Raw genomic sequence first — 22344 nt, 5'->3', positions numbered from 1 at the left:
AATGGGTCATATCTGATGACCATGAAAAGACAAACTGTATTTTGCACCAATTATTTACATGGATTATTAGGATTAGTGGATCAACGGCTATTAAACAGTTTAGATCAGTAGGTGGTTTTGGTTGGTGATGGATGTTTGGGTCTTTATGGGTTAATATCTCAATGTGGGACCAAAGTGAGGGTGGAGTGTTGTTTCAGGCCAGTGTTGTCTCACCTGTTTAATGCGGTCCCAGTTGGACTTGGCCAGGTTAAAGCTGCAGGCGGTTGCTCCTGATTGGTATCCCACCACACAGAGCTTGGTCACAGGAGAGAAGCCCTCAGCTCGTGCCGTCACACGGTACTCTCCTGGGTTCAGTAACCGCCAGTAGTCTCCTGTTGGACCTACAACAGCAAAGAGAGGACATTTTGATTTTATGTAAAAAAAAATTTAATCGTAAAAAAATTAAAATCTTCAACAGCTTTATGAGTTATTTACTGACTTGTGGTGACGTCATGATTTATCCCCTCCACAGAAATTGTGGCGTTTGCTATGGGGTTCCCCTGCTGATCCTTGACAACACCTCTGATGCCGCGATGCACCTTGGGAAGAAAAACAAATAATTTAACTACCATGTTCACTTTCCATGTTCTAAATGCATTTTGGCATATTTAACCCATAAAGACCCAGTGCTACTTTTGTGGCAGTTCCCAATTGAAATGTTCTCTATGTTTAATCTTTTCTAAGTGAATTTTCACCATTTATTATAATATTATCCTCTGTATTTGGCATTTTTCACTGTAAACCACGGATTTTCCTCTATTTAATTTACTATATTTAATTGAGATGTTCATGAAAACTCAGAGTTTATTCAAAGGTTATTATGACAGAACAGAGACAGCTGAAGAAAAAGTTACTTTTTCAGCAAATATATCTTTAACTGAACATAAACCAAGTGTGTCTATCCACTTTCGTTGATCCAACTCCATGGGTTTTACTGGTGAATCAATGTTGTAGAAAATGACTGTGTTTCCACGTTCACCACGGAGCCTCTGAACATCCAAATGGGTCATATCTGATGACCATGAAAAGATGACAAACTGTGTTTTACACCAATTACTTATATGTATTGATAGGATTAGTGGATCAACAGGTATTAAACAGTTTAGATCAGTAGATGCTTTTGTTTGCCAGTGGCTGTTTGGGTCTTTATGGGTTAAAGCAGTATTTCTTCGAAGTCTAGTCTGGTCAAATGTATTTATACAGCTCAAAATGGCAAATCAAGAATCAAGAAGAGCTGCAGAGAAAGGATTCATTATTGCCAAGGTGTACTTCCAGATATAAAATATATATGGAATGTACAGAGTAGTAATTTCAGTGTTACTATATGAAGAAGTGAAGTTACTTTGAAGGACAGGGCTCATAGAAATACTTCATATAATAATGTTGCAATTAAATAATCATTATGGCTTATTTATTTTCTGGGCCCAATACAGCTGAGGTGGTTTGTCTATTTAGATACTTTACAGAACAGTTTGATACAATACACATACAAAATGCACTAACAAGAACAATAATGTAGCTCTACTTTAAACCAAAGAACAAAATAATGAGGGCGAAGTAGCAAATCACCAATTATAATATTCTGGACTAACACTAATATATATTAAAGTCTGTATTTTTTGTTTTTGTTATTTATCCTGCATCTATGGCGGGACAATCTTTCAGCTCCTCATTACATTATCTTTGAATGACCACAAACATTATAACACAAAAGATCAAATCTGTGAAATGACTTCTACCTGTTCCATAAAGGTGAGCATTGCCTCTTTGTTCTTCTCCCACTCGTACGACAAATCACTCTGATGTGGGAACTTATCGCAGCCCAGGAAGACGGACAACTCAAAACAGTTAGTGTGCAGGTAGCTGAAATCATTCATACCTGGAGATACAGATACACAAACCTCAGAACATGCACTGCACAAATTGTCCACCAGAGTGTGCTATAAACACTTACTAATTCAGTCAACACACAAACCTATTGGCCCTCAGTAGGTTCAGGGTAGGAAGTACTCAGATCATTTACTTATGTGCATGTACAAATACTACACTGTCAAAATAATGCATTACAAGTTATTTTTGAAACTATAAGTAAAACTATGCAAGGCTGATGTTGAGCTCATTTTGACTCTATGTACTGTGTGGTAGAACTACAGGATGTTTGTACCATTACTGTTTTCTAAGAACCACGAATCCAAAAAAAAAAAAAAGAAGTACTTTGCATGAGTTCAAGAAAACAGCCCTGCTTTCAGCTTTGTGATTCTGCATTTTCCATCCAATTCAAGAGGGCGTATAAGGAGTTTATTTAGCCGAATGAGGAGAGTTTTCCCAATCCATAAAGGAAGATTTAATTCATCCTGTTTATCCAAAACATTTAACTTCAACACAGGTCAAGGACTCAGCAGCAGATGTTCTATACAAATACTCCAGGAGTCCTTGACTTTCTCCTTCTCCATGCACCTTGGAAGTAGGTGAAGTTGTGGCAGAACTCTCGACTCAGTTAATTTAGGGGTGTCAGCATGTGGGATGCATTTACAAAGTGCAAAAAATAAACAAAAGATATTAACAGTAAAGGGTGTCAAGCTCATTTTATTTGCAAACTTCAAAATTTTTAACAATATTACACCTGTTACTAAATGATTTGTGCCTTTGTAGATCCACTGTGATTTGTAAAACAGATGTATAAACGTTGAGGCATGTGAGCTGAGGTGTAATATTATTGGAATTGCACTTATTTTTCTTAAGATATTTCAGGTTTTTCAGGTTATTCACTTTTTTTTTTGTGAAATGAGTTTGACAGCCTGAGTTCAGTGTTTTTTTACTGGACAAGAAAAAGCTGTTAGACAAATAAAATGGAGTAAAAAGTACAATATTTGTCTCTTGGGTGTGGTGGAATAGAAGTACAAAATTGTAAAAACTGAAAATACTCCTTTTGTACAGCGCATGAGTAAAGGTTATATAATCCATGCTTAATACTTACTTCCTGTGATGGGTTTCCATTTGGCCCTGTTGACGATGCCGTGACCTGCTCCTGCGCTGTCTCCCTGGCAGGAGCCGTGGTAGCTGTGTGTCATGGTCAGGTGTGTGGAGGCGTAGGAGACGGCCAGCCATCTGAACAGGGACTCATCTGCAGTCACCCGTGGCTCATCCTCAGGCTCGGTGTATTGATACCCTGCCCCCCTCCTCCTGTCGTCGTCCTCCTCCTCTCTGTGTTCGTAACCGTGACTGTAGCCGTGGTCGTATCCGTGGTCGTACCCATGATCGTAGCCGTGCCCCCGCCATTCCTCCTCTGGCTCTGCGTATCCCCTCCCCCTCCAGTCCTCCTCTGGCTCCTCATGGTAGCCCCTTCCCCACTCTGTCACATCGAAACCTTCTTCATACCTGTCCTCTTCATACCTGTGAGGGTGATGCAGAGTCTACAGGTGAATATAATCATGGACATTTCATGAAAGGCTGTGCAAAGGAAGGGGCTGCGTTTAGGACAGGGGTGTCAAAAAAATACAATGATGACTTTAACAATCATTTCAGTTCAGGGGCCACATACAGCCTAATCTGGTCTAAAATGGGCAGGAGCAGTGAAAATAATAGTATAATAACCTATAAATAATGACAAATCTAAATGTTTCTCTTTTTCTGTTTTAGTGCTCAAAAAGTAAAATTACATTATCAAAATGTGAACATGAACAACCTGGAAAATTAATGAATTTTAACAATATTATGCCTCAGTTTATCATTTACACATGTGTATTACAACTTCCAGATCACAGTGGATCTACAAATGCACAACACATTTGGTAACAGGCATCTGGAAATGAAATATATACAGAGGTGTCCAAAGTATTCGCATTCATTCCTCAGGTAGAAGTATAGATAGTAGGGTTTAAAAAGACTTCTGTAGAATTCGAAGTATCAACTCAAGTTTTTTACTCAAGTAAAAGTGCAAAAGTACTGGTTTCAAAACTACCTAAAGTATAAAAGTAAATGTAAGGGGAAAAATGCCATTAGCACAAAAGCTGAGGTGGTGCCACAGGGGCCTATAGTGCACTACCCCACCTCCCCAAAAACAGTTTTCTAAACACCATAATGACTATAATGTTTTATTAAAATGTCAGTGTTGAAACATTTGGGATGCACTAGACTACCTGTTTCAGCTGCATATATGCCCATTGAAAATGAATGCATTTGAGTACAATACAAATGTATTAAAGAACCAGATATGTGCACTACTGAGCATTAACGTGTTTCATGGACTGGAAGATAGGATGACTAGTTGAATATAAGTATTAGAATGGTGCAAAAAGTCAGATGTGATGGATCACGTACAAACCAGTGGGGTGTTGGAATGGTAAATGTTTATACTTCTCATCCAACTACCGTCAAATTCATTCTATCTGACTGGTGCAATTTATCTGGAAAGTTTTTTTTTATTTGAACGATGACAAGCTGGAATGACAACAAGGCGAAATGAAATAGGAGTAACGAGGCTATTTTTAAAATGTAAGGAGTAGAAAGTACAGATAATTGCGTGAAAATGTAAGGAGTAGAAATAAATTGTTGGCTGAAAAATAATTACTCCAGTAAAGTATAGATAACCAAAAATTGTACTTAAGTAAGGTAAGGAAGTATTTGTACTTCATTACTTGACACCTCTGAATATATATATTAAACTTTATGAACAAAACAATTTGTCAAGACTCAATGACACCCTTAACTGTTACTATAGTGGACAGTTATTCGATCTTCAATTAAAGCTACATTATTTACAGTAATGACTCCAACTGTTAATTGTTGTGGGTTTTGTAATATTTGTTACGCTCACTTTACTGTAAATACTTCTGTGACACTTTAATTTCCCCACTGTGGGATAAATAAAGTCTCATCTTACTCTGATATTTTGTTTAATGAATCCAGAACATGTTACCTACAATGTAGGGAATACTTCGTTCACAGTTTAATCCTTGTGGTTTTTGTCATTTTATTTCATTCACTAGAAAATGGTTTTCCTAAAGTAGCTCATTATGTTTTATGGACATGTTTATGCTTAAAAAATTGCCACCATTACATGTTAAACTGATGATGCATGGAATCCACTACAATGAATAGTAGTGTATTATACTAAAGAAATAAGGTATTTAAAAATCCAATTAGTAATACCACTAGTTTATTAAAAATTCATACATAATAGGATTAATGTTTTCTGCGTAACTTTTGTATTTTATGTATGTATTTTTGTATTTATCGCGTGGGCCTGACTGGACCGTTTGTTGGGCTATATGTTTAACACCCTTGCTTTAGGAGATAATAAACATTATCAGAACATGATAAAGGTAGACAGAGTAAGTGTGTTTACTGTCTCTTCTTGCGGCTGTGGACGTTTTTCTGGCTCTCGACAGGCTTGTTGAAACGTAAACTGTCATAAGGATAAGCCACAACTCTCTCCCCGCCCTGGAAATTCGCACCCAGCACAAATGGATAGTTTTTCATCCAGGAGATTATGGTCCTGGTTTCCACAGCAATCTGGAACACAACAAAATGATAAGGATCACAGATATATTGGAGGGTAAGCCATGTATTCTTAGCAAAGTGTAAATGGTGTTCTTGTGTACTCTGTTGTGTAATATCAGTTTTTTTGTTGCCGTGTCAGTCTTGAAAAAGACTTTACCATCAGACTGCACATAATAATATAAACATGTAGTATCAATGCTAACGTGTGTTTTAGCTTGTTTAATTATTATGTCTTGATGTTTTTTATATTATTGCAATTTTTAAGTTATAGCTTAATGTTCAATGTTCTTGTCTTATTTATGTACTGTATTTGCACAAGAAAAAACAAAATAAAAAATACAATAATGTGCAGGTGGGAAAAAAAAAACTAAATAATTTCACCCAAATAAGACAACAAATGAGTGGCAATTAAAAAAATAAATAAAACAAAATCAATTTATATTAAGTGATATTATACGGTGGCCCAGAGGTGCAACAGGCCAAAAAATTATCCACTAGACGAAAAAAAATATTTACTACAAGAAAAAAAAAGAGAACAGCCTAAAAAAATTATCCACTAGATGAAAAAAATTATCTACTACAAGAAAAAAAAAGAGAACAGCCTAAAAAAATTATCCACTAGACAAAAAAAATTATCTACTGCAAGAAAAAAAGAGAACAGCCTAAAAAAAATTATCCACTATAAGAAAAAAAAGAGAACAGCCCAAAAAAAATTATCCACTAGATGAAAAAAAAATCCCCTATAAGAAAGAAAAGAGACCAGCCAAAAAAATTATCCACTAAAAGAAAAAAAAAGAGAACAGGCAAAAAAAATTATCTACTAGCCCAAAAAATTATTCACTATAAGAAAAAAAAAAAAAGAACAGGTGAAAAAAATTATCTACTATGAGAAAAAAAAAGAGAGCAGCCCAAAAAAATATCCACTATAAGAAAAAAAAAACATCATCCACCTTTTCAATTACGGGGGCGCTGTTTACCCGAAAGGTGCCCTGCTTTAAAATTAAGGCCACCACAAAAAATAAAAGGATAGGCTGAAAAATTTTAAGGCTTTCGGCTAATGTGGCTAATGCTAAGGAAGTACCCCACCGGAAGTGGAGGTCGTGCGCTAAAAAATAAAGTTATTTTAAAATATAGATATTTCCATTAATATAGTTTGCAAAGCAGTTAAATGATTAAATACGGTTCCAGTGTCTGCTCAAGGTTAGGCATGGGCGTTAAATGGTTAAGGTTAGGGTTAGGGTATGGTTGGGGTTAGTTTTCAGTGGTAAATGGCCCTTGTGTGCACTGTGTGAAGGTTCGTTGCTAAGCTAATGCTAACGCGAAAAGTTGACGGCAACTTTGTGAACTACCAGTGCGAGTAAACAATTGTGTGATTACGGTGTTGAATTGTTCAACTGCCTGACATTCAATATCATTTTTATGAATATTCGCTACAAGAAGTTCTAAAATTATTTTATTTTGAGAGGAGGAGAAGAGGAGCTTCCTGTGGAGCTCCACTATCATGGTATCGCCCATTTGTTGAGAGACAGCGAGTGCATATTGCGACACCGACACCTGGTGCCGTGGCACCTCGGCTGGTGCCGCGAGGTACCGTGGCACCTCGGCTGGTGCGGCACCACGGTTGATGCCGCGAGGTGCCGTGGCACCTCGGCTGGTGCCGCGACGTACCGCGGTACCACGGCTCGGTGCCAGGTACCCCAGCACGGCACCGCGTACCATGGCTCGGTACCACAGTTCAGCTCGTTGCCAGATGCCGAGGCACTGCGGTACCACGGCACACATCTTTATCTCCACAAAATGTCCTTCTTGATCTAGTGTTAGTAAAGACACTCCGTTGGAGTTGAGGAGGAGAGGTCTACCTGCAAACAAATGGGCAATGCCATGATAGTGGAGCTCCACAGGAAGCTCCTCTTCTCCTCCTCTCAAAATAAAATAACATAAAGTTGCCGTCAACTTTTCGCGTTAGCATTAGCTTAGCAACGAACCTTCACACAGTGCACACAAGGGCCATTTACCACTGAAAACTAACCCCAACCATACCCTAACCCTAACCTTAACCATTTAACGCCCATGCCTAACCTTGGGCAGACACTGGAACCGTATTTAATCATTTAACTGCTTTGCAAACTATATTAATGGAAATATCTATATTTTAAAATAACTTTATTTTTTAGCGCACGACCTCCACTTCCGGTGGGGTACTTCCTTAGCATTAGCCACATTAGCCGAAAGCCTTAAAAGTTTTCAGCCTATCCTTTTATTTTTTGTGGTGGTCTTAATTTTAAAGCAAGACACCTTTCGGGTAAACAGCGCCCCCGTAATTGAAAAGGTGGATGATGTTTTTTTTTTTTCTTACAGTGGATATTTTTTTGGGCTGCTCTCTTTTTTTTCCTCATAGTAGATAAATTTTTTCACCTGTTCTTTTTTTTTTTTTTCTTATAGTGAATAATTTTTTGGGCTAGTAGATAATTTTTTTGCCTGTTCTCTTTTTTTTTCTTTTAGTGGATAATTTTTTTGGCTGGTCTCTTTTTTTTCTTATAGGGGATTTTTTTTTTTCATCTAGTGGATAATTTATTTTAGGCTGTTCTCTTTTTTTTTCTTACAGTGGATAATTTTTTTTGGGCTGTTCTCTTTTTTTTCTTGTAGTAGATAATTTTTTTCATCTAGTGGATAATTTTTTTAGGCTGTTCTCTTTTTTTTTCTTGTAGTAGATAATTTTTTTCATGTAGTGGATAATTTTTTTTTAGGCTGTTCTCTTTTTTTTCTTGAAGTAGATAATTTTTTTCATCTAGTGGATAATTTTTTTAGGCTGTTCTCTTTTTTTTTTTTCTTGTGGTAGATAATTTTTTTCATCTAGTGGATAATTTTTTTAGGCTGTTCTCTTTTTTTTCTTATAGTGAATAATTTTTTTGGGCTGTTCTCTTTTTTTTTTTCTTGTAGTAGATAATTTTTTTCATCTAGTGGATAATTTTTTTAGGCTGTTCTCTTTTTTTTTCTTATACTGGATAATTTTTTTTGGGCTGTTCTCTTTTTTTTCTTGTAGTAGATAATTTTTTTCATCTAGTGGATAATTTTTTTAGGCTGTTCTCTTTTTTTTTTTCTTGTAGTAGATAATTTTTTTCGTCTAGTGGATAATTTTTTGGCCTGTTGCACCTCTGGGCCACCGTAAATATTACAATATGTATATTGTTGTTCTAATTCTGTAAATGATCTTGGATTTTAGGTTCCACTACAGCACAGGTGTCAAACATGCGGCCCGGGGGCCATAACCAGCCCGCCAAAGGTTCCAATCCAGCCCGTGGGATGAATTTGCAAGGCGCAAGATAAGGCATCAAACTCAAAAATAACATCATAATAACCTATAAATAATGACAACACCAAGTTTTTCTCTTTGATTCAGTGCAAAAAAATTAAATTATGAAAATGTTTATATGAACAAACTATCCTTTAACAATAAAATGTGAATAATCTAAAATGTCACAAGTAAATTAAGTGCAATTTTAAAAAATATTCTGCCTGTTACTGAATGTTTTTTGCCTTTGTAAAATCTGATCTGTAACGCATATGTAGAAATGATAAATCGAGGCAGAATATTGATAAAATTGTAATCACATTTCTTAACAAATTTCATTTTTTTTCAGGTTATTCACACCCTTTTTGTTTGGATAGTTTGTAAATGTAAATATTGGTATAACTGAATGTTATTTTTTGCGCTAAAATAATTTGGAGTTGTCATTATTTATTGGCTATCATGCTATTATTGTACTGGTCCGGCCCACTTCAGATTAAATTGGGTTGAATGTGGCCCCCGGAAGAAAATGAGTTTGACACCCCTGCACTACAGTAACTACATTTACCAACTTTCTTAGATATTTCCTGCCTGAAAGACACCATTTACCATCTGATTTCTGGTTTTATGACCTTGTTCTTACCGAGTTGTTGGTCTCTAAGTTCTCTGGTATTGGCACATGATGGTTTGGCATGAGTTTCGGTACCATGCCCTTATCTTCAGCCTCCCACAGGATGTTGTTCAGATCTGGGAAGTTCTGGAAGATGTCGAAACCCTCCTCTGTGAAGTGGCCTGTGGTCCATCCACTGAGCTCTGATCCCTGCGTAAAAGCCAAACATACCACCAACAAAGTGCACGATGATTCACTGGAAATACCTTGTTTCTTCTGTTTTCTCTTTGTTAAGCATAAACAGGATTTTTTTTAATGATCACTGACCACTTCAAAAGCTTCTTCGTGTCCGTCAGGGTTGAGTGAGGGCACCAGGTGAATACGTATTCCTTCCACCAGCCGCTGGGCTCTGGGGTTCCTGTCTTTGTACTCTTTACACAGGTACTGCATCAGGAGCAGGAGCAGCTCCCGACCTGTTGCCTCGTTTCCATGGAGACCCGCCGTGAAGCGCATTTCAGGCTCACCTGTGAATGGAGACGGGTGTATGAGGCTTTAGTAGGATGGCTCTTACCCATAATCTGCTGACTTCACCTGATGTTTATTGGGATTTAAAGGACATATGGTGGTGCCAGTGAGGTCCAACAGTCCACATGCTGATATTCTGACTAACTGCCACCTCAGAGTGTCAGACAGTTTGAGAACAACAGCGGGTTCTGCATTTGTATTGACTGAAAACATGGAATACAACTAATTACTGACTGAATATTAAAAGTAACTACCAGCAATTTAACTGGAAAAAGTGCTCAAATGTTTTACCTAAACAAAACTAGAAATACCACATTGGGGGAGCTATGGCCTAAATGACTGGAGAATCAGCTTGTGGTCTAAGGGTCACTAGTTTGATTCCCCAGACTAGCAGAGAAATTATTGGCTGATTAGCCCTTGAGCAAGGCACTTAACCCCCATTTGCTCCCCCAGGTGCCTGCCATGGTAGCCCTCTGCTCTGATCTGCAGTGTGTGGAGTGTTCCTACATGTTCAGCTAGTGATGGGTTAAATGCAGAGGGTCAGTTTCAGTATGTGTTGTATGTATGTACAATATACTGATAAATAAAGATAAAGATTTTTCTATTAGAGATATTCTATTACAAGTAAAAGTTCTAATTCAAAAGGTCACTTTGATGCAAGTACGAAAACATTATCAGCAAAACATACTTTAAAGTATCAAAAGTAAAAGCACTAGCTGCACAAGACACCTCCTATCAAAGGTGTTTTAGAATATTTCTGTTTTTGTCATTGTATGTAAGGCAAGGCAAGTTTATTTGTATAGCACATTTCAGCAACAAGGCAATTCAAGGTGCTTCACACAGGACATTGAAATACAACGACAGGGAAAAAGAAACACATTTAAAACATTATAAAAGAAACATGTAAAAGGTGATTAAAAACAGCAAGTAACAAAACAACACATAAAATACAAAAATACAAAAACACACACATATTAAAGTAGGAGTTGCAGTGCAGAGTTTTGAAAGAGAATATAAAATTTAAAAAGTAAAAAGCTTTTTATTCAAAGGCAGCAGTGAACAGGTGAGTCTTTAACCTTGACTTAAAAGAACTCAGACTCTCAGCAGACCTGATATTTTCTGGTAGTTTGTTCCAGATATATGGAGCATAGAAACTGAACGCTGATTCTCCATGTTTAGTTCTGACTTTGGGAACACAGAGCAGACCTGCACCAGATGACCTGAGTGGTCTGGATGGTTCATACTGGACTAGAAGGTCTCTGATGGATTTTGGGCCTAAACCATTCAGTGCTTTATATGCTAGCAAGAGAATTTTAAAGTCTATTCTCTGAGAGACAGGGAGCCAGTGTAGAGACCTCAGAGCTGGACTGATGTGGTCCACTCTCTTGGTCTTAATGAGGACTGGAGCAGCAACATTCTGGATCAGCTGCAGTCATCTGATAGACTTTTTAGGCAGACCAGAGAAGATATTGTTACAGTTGTCAACTGGACTAAAGATAAATGCATGGACAAGTTTTTCAAGGTCCTGCTGCGACATCAGTCCTTTAATCCTAGAAATATTCTTGAGGTGATAGTAAACTGACTTTGTAATTGTTTGTATGTGGTTTTTAAAATTCAGGTCTGAATCCATGACAACACCCAGATTCCTGGCCTGGTCTGAGGTTTTGAACTGAAGTGACTAAGAGCATTTTATTGTTGTAGCTCATTAATGTGCAGCCTATGTGTGTGTGTGTATACTTCTGGGTTAATTAGTCATACAATACTGGATCATATTCACGTAAGCATAGCACGTAACAAGCTTTGTTACTGTAGTGTGCAGTAAAAAAGTACGTTTACCTCTGAAATGCATTGGAGTATAAGTGCATTAAAGGTAGCATAAAAGCATAATACATAAGAGAGATACTGGTGTAAATATACAGTAACTGTCTCTTTCTCACCTATTTCATGTTCTGTGGGATTTCCAGATATGATCATAGCCATGATGTCCAAGCCCTTGGAGCTGCGGCCCAGGCTGTAGATGTGGGTGATGTTGGGACACTCGTCATTCACAGACTTCATAAGCTATGATATAATATGTGACACAAAGAGCAGGATTAGAGCAAACAACGGATAAACTGTGCGTCTATATTAGCATTTGAATAAGTAAGTAATGCCTCTGTTTTAGTTTGTCCTTGCCACTGACCAGCAACAGTTATTAAGTAGTAAAAATGGATGCTTCTTGGTAAAATGTGAGGTTTCATTTTATTACTCCGTCCCCTGAAGGGTATTGCATTGTTTTTGGTTCGATTTGTTTCTTTGTTACCTCCACCAAAAAGGTTATGTTTTTGTTGGCGTTGGTTTGTCTGTCTGTCTGTCTGTGTGCAAGATAACTCAAAAAGTTATGGACGGATTTGGATGAAAATTTCAGGCAGATGGAACAAATGATTAAATTTTGGTGGTGATCGGGGGTGGGGGGGGCCACGGGGGCCCACTGATCTGCCTTGGCGGAGGTCTGCGCTCTCCAGGTGCTTCTAGTTTGTTTCTTTGTTTGTTTGTTAACGCTCTAGCAGCAAAAGTATTGATTGAATTCATATCAAATTTGGTTGATAGATTGCCAGTGATCCATAATAGATCACATTACATTTTGGGAACAGTATGTCAAAGTTCAAATTTTTAATGAATTTTTAAAATCTTTTTTTTTCCTCATTTACTTTTAATGGGTGATATTTAACACATCTGTAACACCAAAACTATTGGTTGAATCCATACCAAATTGGGTTTATAGATTGCCAGTGACCCAGAATACATCTGATTACATTTTGGGAAAAGTAGGTCAAAGTTTACATTTTTTAGGAAATTTTTAAATCTTTTTTTTCCCTCTCATTTACTTAATGGGCGAACTTTCACATGTCTACAAAAACATCAATTTTGTTTCAATTTACTTCAAACTTGGCACATATATAGAGGCAACTGATATGATGACATCAGCTGGATTGATGCCAAAATAAGCTACAATATGTGTGAGGGGTGGGGTTTGTTGTGCCTGGCACCACTTGTTTTTTTACTTTAGATTGCCCTCTGGTGGTTGAATTTATGGAGAAGATAGGACAGACCCATAGGCAGGGGCTCTTACATGGTTTACAGTGAAATAAATCAGACTTTATGTCATGTTTACTTGTTCCTGGGAAAGTATTAGATTTTATCTTTGGGAAAATAACAGGGGATTTCCGGTGGAAGGCAGTACATTAGGAAGAGTACAGTTAAGCAGGCATACTCACTGAAACCATTTCTGAGTAGCTGTGATGTTTGAACTCTAAGTAATCCACAGGGGTCACTTCATTTTGTCTGTATTGGACTTCAGCTGCATCTGTGAAGGAGTAATGAACAAAAGCCTCAATACTGGGTGTTTTAGTGTGTGTGTGTGTGTGTGTGTGTGTGTGTGTGTGTGTGTGTGTGCGTGTGTGTGTGTGTGTGTGTATGTGTGTGTGTGTGTGTGTGTGTGTGTGTGTGTGTGTGTGTGTGTGTGTGTGTAGGCTATATGGCTGATGCTCACCAAGTACGGGGCAGCCTAAGACCTCCAGCCTCATACAGAGCGAGCCATTCCAGCTTTGAGGGATGATCCGGATGTAGCGAGCCAGCACTGGTTCTGCCAGCTGGTTCATCACTGGAGTGTCCTTATCACTGTTTCCAAAGAATAACTGGACAAAGAAGGGGAAAAAACAGAACAGAAGACACTTTAATTCCAGGGCTGGGCTTCGGACTCAGATGGATCTTCAACTGAATGATCCAGGATCGATTAAATCCAAACGATGATATTTTAACATATGCCTTCAAGCTTGAGTTTTAATCCTGAATGTCAGCTCTGCACTAAAGTATGATCATTACTGTTGTTTCTGTAGTAATGATCATACATATTTCTTTTTCATTTTATTTTCCTCAGACACATCAATAAAATACAAGGAATATGTCCACTTTTTTTTTTTTTTTAATAAATCTCACAAAATCACCACAAAAAGGTATCTACAGTCTTAAGTCAGTATTTAGTGTCATCTGTTCCTATGACAAAAAGCAAATCAAACTATAGAAACATCTGACATGTGTTTCCAGGTTTCATGTATGAATGAAATTTGGTGTAAAGCAGCTGAAGATTAATGCAGTAATGCAGTAATATTGTATGAACAAAAGAGTTAAATACATGTTAGCAAAGGGACATCACACTAAATATTTGACACTTTGGTTTGTAGAGGTTGTTTTTTTCTGAAACATTTGTTTTTAATTCAGTATCTGTTTCCTTTATATCCTGGTTGTAGCTTATTACAGAAACAGAGACATCTGTAGTTGGCCTTTTACGTAGTGTTGCACATCAATGTATCTGCTTCAGAGTTAGCTCTTAATGTAAACATTAATATTTTCAATAACACACCAAGTTAGAGGGACCCTTATATAATTTAAGATTCACTGAATCCAGGAAAAATAAATATTATAACTGACATACCCCTAATGGAATCAAATTAAATCTGGAGCTGAGTCAAATTTGGACCTTGTGAAACTATCTGTATGATATACTGTATCTGTGTAATTCTACACATCATTTTGAAGTAAACTCACCCAGTCAGCATATCCATCATGAATGGTGGACCACTCTCTGCTGTCATTACTAAAAGCCAGGTAGTAGGACGTCACAAAGTCGCTCCTAAAATAAGACAAGATGTGAGCCACAGGGTAAATTCAGGAATGGGAGATATACAGAATGTGGTTTACTCATCTCTCTGGTGTTTTTTATATCTTACTCATTCAGTGAGTCTCGTCCCTGTGTTATAACCCCTGTGAACTCTGTTTCCCTGCGTGCATCAATCTCAAACCAGTGGATCCTGTCCTCTGCGTTTGCACACCATGCACCTCCTCTCATGTTATCTTCATCGTCTGAGCCCTGGGAACCACAGAGACCAGAACAGATACAGCTGGGTCCTTTCATAAAGGAGCTCAGATATCAGCATGTGTGCAAATGTAACAAAATTATACTGTGTGTTGAAACATGCATTAACAAGCAATTTAATATATACAAGACGCCATGAAAGACAGCAGCAGAATACAGAATGAGGGTTATCAGTTGATTCAACTGCTTAGCTACTACAATGATGCTTAAATTCTGGGAAACTGCTGTAAAAGTTCAACCAAAGCAGCTAATGGAAGTGACAGACTCAGCCATAACAGTAATTATTTTCCAACATGTGGCTGGCAGCTAGTGTTTACTTCAAGGCTTGGTAGTATATAAGTGATGGCTGCAGCAGATGGTGTTAAAATCAGGGAGCCCTGCACTGATTATTGAGTACCTGCATGTTGAGGCGTGCCCTCTGAGCTGCATAACGATACTGAGCTGCAGAGGACGCTGACAGCTGGTCTGGTTCAACTTTGTGGGACTCCAACCCCAATGGAGGGCATTCTTCCACGTGATCACAAAAAGGCACAGAAAGTCAGATGTTCAAGTCATATAAGCTAATACTGGGCTTTTGCATTCTTGAAGGGGGGTTGTCTTACTTTTTGGCTCTTTGAAGACACGTGGTCTTTGCCTGGCTCGTTCCTCTGCCTCCTTCAGTTTCTGCGCTCTCTCTGAAATAGGACATGATGCAGAATGAATTGCGATGCATTGGCTGGATATCCTCTCTTTTCCTGCCCATAAAAGATCTAGGAACTCAGCATTATTCCATAGATTTTATATGCCAAAAAAAATCCAGAGAGAATCCAAACGACCAGAGAACAGTGAAAACAATCCAGATGTGATTTTTCCTAAAATCCTCTATCAAATGCAGCTCACCTTATACTGTGAGTCTACTGTAAAGAAGCTGCTGAGTCTCATCTGTTCTCCTCATAAGTCATATTCTAACACACTGAACCGTGCAGCATGTCACCATTATTTAGTTTTTTGCTGATAGTACGGCTGCCAGAAGTCTATCTTACACCAGGAATGTAAAACATGTTGTATCCATATCACCTCCCTTTGAATGTTTAGATGATGGACAACTGGACATGCCCTCCTAACATATACTGATGTGTGTGAATGCTGACACACATCTGCTCTCAAGTTCCACAAAGAGAACAAAGAGAGATGGAAATGTTTTTCACCTTAAACCCAGATAGCACTGAACCATGCACAAAGGAAGTGCCCTTTTGACACCAGTCCTGACAGTGTTATATATCTTTGGCTTCATACTTGTTTCAACCACTAGCGAGGCCTAGGACAAACAGCCGACACGTGGCAAACCAAAAATAGTGGATTGTGATGCGAGTTCTCCAAGGCTTCACTCTCAGTACAACATTACAACATTTCTCTTCTTGAGTCACATCCTCTGCTTTTTAATTCACCCCTGCTGTTTCTATTCCTTAACACTCACGCTAATAACTTCAGTCCAACTCACAAGAGATTATTGAACTTTTTTGTCCATTTTGTTTTGTTCATTGTACAAGTTAGAGCGAACAGATATGCACCGGTGTCCTACTGATACATGAAATGTAACAGAAATGATCCAAGGGAGGGAACACATTAAAGCCTAATGGTGTTATCTGTCAGTACTTTAGCACTCAGGTCACAGGCCAAGTTCTTTGCTTTGGCAACTCCACTATCGTACGCTGCCTGACATGACTGTGCAGAGTTACGAGTTCCGTGTTGCATAAGAAAAAGTTCACATCTGGGTTGCCTTACCCTTCTCTTCCCTCTCTCTTTCCTTCGCTGCTCTCTCTCTTTCTTTTTCCATCCATTTTAAGTCTGTCTCGTCTTCTTTCCTTCCTGTGGAAACAAAGAGGAGGGTGATTAAACATAATAAGGTAATTATAAGGGTTTTATTAGGGATGATAAAGATGATAAGAGTAATTTGTGTACATTTATTGTACACCTTTTCTATACATTTCACAGTTTAGATTGTATACAACACCTATAAACACTCCAAGAAAGTTAAAGTTACATAAAGTAGAACACATGCAGGGCTTTCTGGGTGTTTGCGAGCCATAAAAATAATAAACAGTAGAAAGGCCACAGAATTTTTGGATTTGGAAAGTTTCTAATTTGAGTGTTGTTCATCCTTTTTCCTTGCTTTTTGCCTTAATGGCAGGAAGACCCACTGGCCTAACCAGTGGGTCTAATATAAAACATTTGGACAATAATATGTTGTGCTTGCATGTGTGGTGAGCACGTGTGCACGTACTCATTCCATATTCGTCGTAGTCATCGTACCAGTTCCTCTCATAGGAAGGAGTGGCTGTGGGTTCGTCTGCATAAGACAACAAACATGAAGTCATATAAATGGTTCAGTCAGTCATAAGCACTGCTACATTATAAGTGACATTTTATGAGATCAATCTGCAAACGTTTTACAGGTTAGTGCAGCCTTGATTTGCTAAAACCACAACAAATGTTTTCTATCTGGATAAATGTAAATGCTACTGCAACGCCCACTGAGTAATTAAGTTGTAAAATATTTAATTGACATTTACAAGAATCATAACAGAGCTACAAACTGATGACAGGCCTTTTAACTTTTTGTTGACTATGCAGATCCAAGCAAACCCACCCACTCCAGTTTGCCCTGGAAAGTAGGGCAGGTTAACTCACAGACTCACTATAATGTTATTCCCATGTGTTGAGTTACTCATGATCTGTCATCTGCTCCCAGCCTTAAGGCACAGATGGAATGGACATTTTATCTGCATCGAGTCTAGATAGATTTCTAACAAGTCTAATTGTTGTTTTGACATATTGATCGACTGGATGGATTTTAATTAAATTCTTCTTAAAACAGGTCTGATTGACAGAAGTTACCTGGAAGTGTTTCTACTTCTATTTCAGGGCTGACCTCTTTACCATCAGGGAATGGAAGGTTATCTGGAACTTCATCTGCACAAAAAAATTAAATACAGTAGGCAATAAGAATATTTGAAAGGTCAAACACAGGGATGTGTATGTGTCACGCAGACTGAGAAGAAACAGAAGAATGTAACAGAAAATGTAGGATGGGCCAGCATGTGTGAATCAGTGGAAATGCTGGAAGAGAAGAGGTGTAGTATACTGGAAACATGGAGTAGTGAAATGTGTTAGTCAAGTCCAGAGTGTCACAGAGCCACACGACACATTCTTTCCAGCATCTGATTCTATGGAAAAAGTAGTTCAGTCACTGCTCAAATCAGGTAGATATCAACAATCATATATTTTTTTGCACGAAGACTGCAGATCTGGTTTTATAACGGTTAGAAAACTATGTGAAAATGAGAAACCACTGCAATAAACTGTGATATATTTGCAGGGATTACATTTCCATTGTTACTTACTGTTGCTGTTTCCCATCATAAAACATACTCACTAAATTCTAGTTGCATGAACATGATACCAAACAGCTATCTGTACCAAAATCAACATCAAAACCTCCTTTTGGCCAAACATTGTTTCCAACTCCCACTCAATCTTGTTCTCTGTTTTTCTTTTCTTTTTGTTGCTCCAATTATTTCACCACAATGTTCATTATAGTCTCATCTGATCTTTTGATGTTACTCAAAACTCTCACTCTACGAATATCACTCAAATCCCAACAAAGCAGGGGGGAAAAACAGAGACCCAGACATACATGTGGCATCCCAGTAATCGCTGTCATCTGTACCAGCCCTCCCATCAACCTCAGGGGCAGGGGGCGTGGCCACTGGCTCCGTCCAGGTGTCATAGTTGTCAGTCACAGGAGCGTATGGGTCTTCCTCCCCTGGTTTCCAAAAGCTGTCATATGCATCAGTCACTGGTTGTACTGGACCTGTCTCCTCTGGTTTCCAGTAGTCATCATAGCCATCAGTTACTGGTTTTACTGGATCTGTCTCCTCTGGTTTCCAGTAGTCATCATACGTGTCTGTCACAGGACCAGCTGTGTCTCCTTCCTCTGGCTTCCAGTAGTCATAAGGAGGATCTGTACTCAAGGTCTCAGGCTGAGGCTGGGATGGAGTGGGATCAGCATCCCAGTAGTCATCTTCCGGTTTCCAGTAATCATCTGAAAAAAGAACAGTTGGAAAGGCTGACATTGGGCTTAAGTTTCTAGACTAAAACATTTGGTCTTGTTCTGAAGTGCACAAATTATTTGACATCATTGTGGTTTAAACTCTGAACACAACATTCTTCCAAGTCTTTTTAATCCAGATTTATAGGAGATAGCGTTTGGCTATGACCTTAGAGATACTGGTTTACTAAAAAAAAAATAAAAGGAAAGACAAAGTAAATTGTGGGGAACACAGAGAAATGCAGGCATTTATTTTGCTTGCGCTGATATATTGAAGAAGTCTGGAGTAATCAGTCTGATTTTTATTATTGTCCATGCACACCCTGTTTACTTCATTTTGGAGAAAGGTGTTCTTTGGTTTTTGGTTTAAAGAAAAGGTCAGGATCAAACAATACAAAACTTCAGTTTCATACACTGATAATAAGGAAGCAGGAAAAATATTTCTCTGTCCCAGGCCTATGTTGTTCTTTGTTGTATTCTCGTAGTAAAGTCAATGTTTGCCAAAGAAAAGTGTTGAAAAAAAAGTTGTTTCTTTTTCTGCCTATTGAAACTAAACTCACTTAGAGACAGTTTTGTTGTGTTCCTCTTTAAAACTCTACACTCCAGTCCTTCATATAAGTGTCACTCACCGACATCGGGATAGGGATAGTCTGTGTACGGCTCTGTGGGCGGCTCTGTTGGAATCGCTACAGGAATCAGACAAACACAAGATCAACAACATTCACTCATGTCCAAGAGGCTTCATGTCAGTTCACTGCTCTGTCCTGTCCTCACCTGTTGTGGTGGGTGGAAGGGTTGTTGTCGTCTTGTCTTTCTTCTTCTTCTTTTCACCTTTGGGCTTTTTGGTGGCACTGGGGTCCTTGGGCTCTTTATTCTTTTTCTTGTCTTTCTTCTTCTTCTTACCTTCTTCTGGTGCTCTCCTCACTCTGCCTGGAACACCTGAGGAGACTGAGGAAAACAAGAAAGAAAAGGTATTTTTCTCACTTCAGTTTTGGTCCATATCAGATCAAGTCTTATTACTCCTAAAGCCAGAAGCATAGCCCAAAACTCTATCTAAAATCAAAGGAGGATTATCTCTTAAGTCTAAGATTAGGCTTAAACCAAACTGGTGAAACAGAGCTATTATTAGACTGAATATTGATACATAAGACATATTTTTTCAGCTTTTCTTAACCCATAAAGACCCAAACATCCACCGCCTACCAAAAACCTTCTACTGATGCAAACTGTTTAATCACTGTTGATCCATTAATCCTATCCATCCATGTAAATAATCGGTGTAAAATGCAGTTTGTCATCTTTTCATGGTCATCAGATATGACCCATTTGGACGTTCAGAGGCTCTGTACTGAACGTGGAAACACCATCATCTTCTACAACATTGATTCACCAGTAAAACCCATGGAGTTGGATCAATGACAGTGGATGGAGACACTTGGTTTATGTTCAGCTAATGATATATTTGCTGAAAAAGTCCGTTTTTCTTCACTTTTCTCTGTTTTTGATGTAATAACCCTTAACTTTACTCTGAGCTTTTATGAACGTTACATGATCAGTAAATTAAATCTACTGTAGGAAAATATCTAATTTGCACTGAAAAAACACAAAATACATATGATACAGTAAATTACAATAAATGGTGCTAAATCATTTAAGGAAGGTAAAATATAGAAAAAAATTCATTTGGGAATTGCCAGAAAAGTAACACTGGGTCCTCCTGGGTTAAACCAAATGATCAGCCAAATAACACCACAACATATAAATTGCTAACTGATAACAGCATACATGTAGTTGTTTTCTATGCAAAAATCCCTATCAGCAAGACAAACTAAATTTTTTGTACTTTTTATTTGTTACGTAATTATTTCTTTGCTCCAATCTCAAAATGCACTGCTGCCAGGGAAAATCCAGACAGCCACATGCATTTAGTGGTTGCTTGGGTCCATTAGTATTTCCTTCTGAAGTGCTTGCTCTTTTAATGGAAAACGCTCCTCTCTCTTTCCATTAGTTGTGCTCCATCAACCACAATTCAGTTTTTAATGACTTAAAAACTAATAAATATGTCACTATCACCTCTGCAGCATCATACCACTACAGCAGAAACCCATCAGTAGGACTCATTAAAGACCTGGACTCACTGATGTGTATTACATGTGAAGCTTAGTTAAAACTCCAGAAAAGAGCATTTTCCCTAATGTGTCTTCAAATCCACTCTTCCATGGTAAATGGACACCGGAGTCAGCGTTAATCATGCAGGGCAGCAGCAGCACAGACAGCGGAAAAGGTCAGAGCAATAAAAATGTGTCTGCAAGATGCTCCATTCAGTGTTTTGTCTCGTCTGCTGTGAGCCAAATAACTTAGTATGTCTAACAGTAGTGGACAGGTGAGCACCTGGGCTTGGATGGGTGCAGACCATTAGTAAATACTGTGCTGTCTTTATTTGGTCACTCATTACTTATTATAACAGGATGTCTGGGTCCACTCACCCGCCTGGGCAGCCTCTCCTGTGTCTCTCTTCACCTTGTGGATGCTCCCCAGTGGGTGATCTTGCTCACTTTCTGGGTCATCCAGGGACTCATCTCGTAGTTGAACCCCAGCCTGTGCCTCCTCTTCAGACTGCCGGAGAGAAACTATCCCCCCAGCACTCTCCCCTCCTCTGGGGATCAGCAGGCAACACAAGGCCAGCAGCAGAGCCACAGACACAACCACAGTCTGGCTTTTCATACCTGCTACTCTTCCAACTGCAGAATCCTTTGGTTTGGTTTGAGTTTTTTTCTTACTCCTGTATTTCAGCCTTCCAGTGCTCAATCCAATTTCAACTCTGTCTTTTATCCTCTTGAAGGCTTATATGTCACTCTTGCGCTTCCTGTGTCCTTCCCATGTGATCTGCACTTTTACTCCTGCAGGGAAACTTGTGCAGCTCCACACTTAACCGTAGCCACAGTGTCAACCCAGCTCAGACTGGGCTAGACGGAGATGGAGTGGGAGGGGGGTAGGGATAGACGGGGAGGGAATGGAGGTGGGTAAGAAAGACAGAGTGGGAGATACAGAGCAAAGCAGCAATCTAGTCAAATGAAAAGACTGGGCTCCTAATTGCCCTCCAGCTATGGTCAGCTGAAAAAACAATGTAAGGACAGAGGATCTCCTTCACCTGGTTGACGAGTCAGAACAGGTGCAGAGCTCAGACAGGAACCAGGGGGGAGGAGGAGGAGGAGGAGGGTGAGGGAGTGCTGATGAAGGCCTCACACTGCAGACCTCCTGGTCAAAGAAAGAAGCCGGTGTCGGGACATTTTTGTCTGCAGAGCCTGTTGAATTCCTCGGTGGAGATCTTTCACCCTGCAGACTCACCACAGAGTAGAACAGCAGGATAGGAG

At 38.8% G+C, this 22344-nt stretch overlaps 1 protein-coding gene across 3 annotated transcripts in view; it reads right to left on the bottom strand.

The window, feature by feature from the left end:
- Positions 1-22344, bottom strand: part of aebp1b (AE binding protein 1b) — a 24558-nt gene extending 2214 nt beyond the window's left edge. Inside the window, exons 1-22 of one of the 3 annotated variants that reach the window (XM_030143055.1) lie at positions 21457-22344; positions 19745-19918; positions 19600-19656; positions 18791-18964; positions 18557-18733; positions 17758-17832; positions 17144-17209; positions 16645-16728; positions 15483-15554; positions 15278-15387; positions 14735-14874; positions 14553-14637; positions 13498-13642; positions 13223-13311; positions 11903-12026; positions 9768-9964; positions 9474-9650; positions 5387-5553; positions 3017-3432; positions 1779-1918; positions 479-578; positions 214-380 (exon numbers count right to left, since the gene is read on the bottom strand). In XM_030143055.1, the coding sequence (XP_029998915.1) occupies positions 214-380; positions 479-578; positions 1779-1918; positions 3017-3432; positions 5387-5553; positions 9474-9650; positions 9768-9964; positions 11903-12026; positions 13223-13311; positions 13498-13642; positions 14553-14637; positions 14735-14874; positions 15278-15387; positions 15483-15554; positions 16645-16728; positions 17144-17209; positions 17758-17832; positions 18557-18733; positions 18791-18964; positions 19600-19656; positions 19745-19918; positions 21457-21694 (3174 nt within the window). In that variant the 5' untranslated portion in view covers positions 21695-22344. Of the gene's footprint in view, positions 1-213; positions 381-478; positions 579-1778; positions 1919-3016; positions 3433-5386; positions 5554-9473; positions 9651-9767; positions 9965-11902; positions 12027-13222; positions 13312-13497; positions 13643-14552; positions 14638-14734; positions 14875-15277; positions 15388-15482; positions 15555-16644; positions 16729-17143; positions 17210-17757; positions 17833-18556; positions 18965-19599; positions 19657-19744; positions 19919-21456 lie in introns of all 3 variants that reach the window. The other 2 variants (XM_030143053.1, XM_030143054.1) reach the window with 2 other exon arrangements.

Source organism: Sphaeramia orbicularis, chromosome 9 (assembly GCF_902148855.1).
Source record: "Sphaeramia orbicularis chromosome 9, fSphaOr1.1, whole genome shotgun sequence".
Lineage (NCBI taxonomy): Eukaryota > Metazoa > Chordata > Actinopteri > Kurtiformes > Apogonidae > Sphaeramia > Sphaeramia orbicularis.
This window is presented reverse-complemented; position numbering and strand designations above follow the sequence as displayed.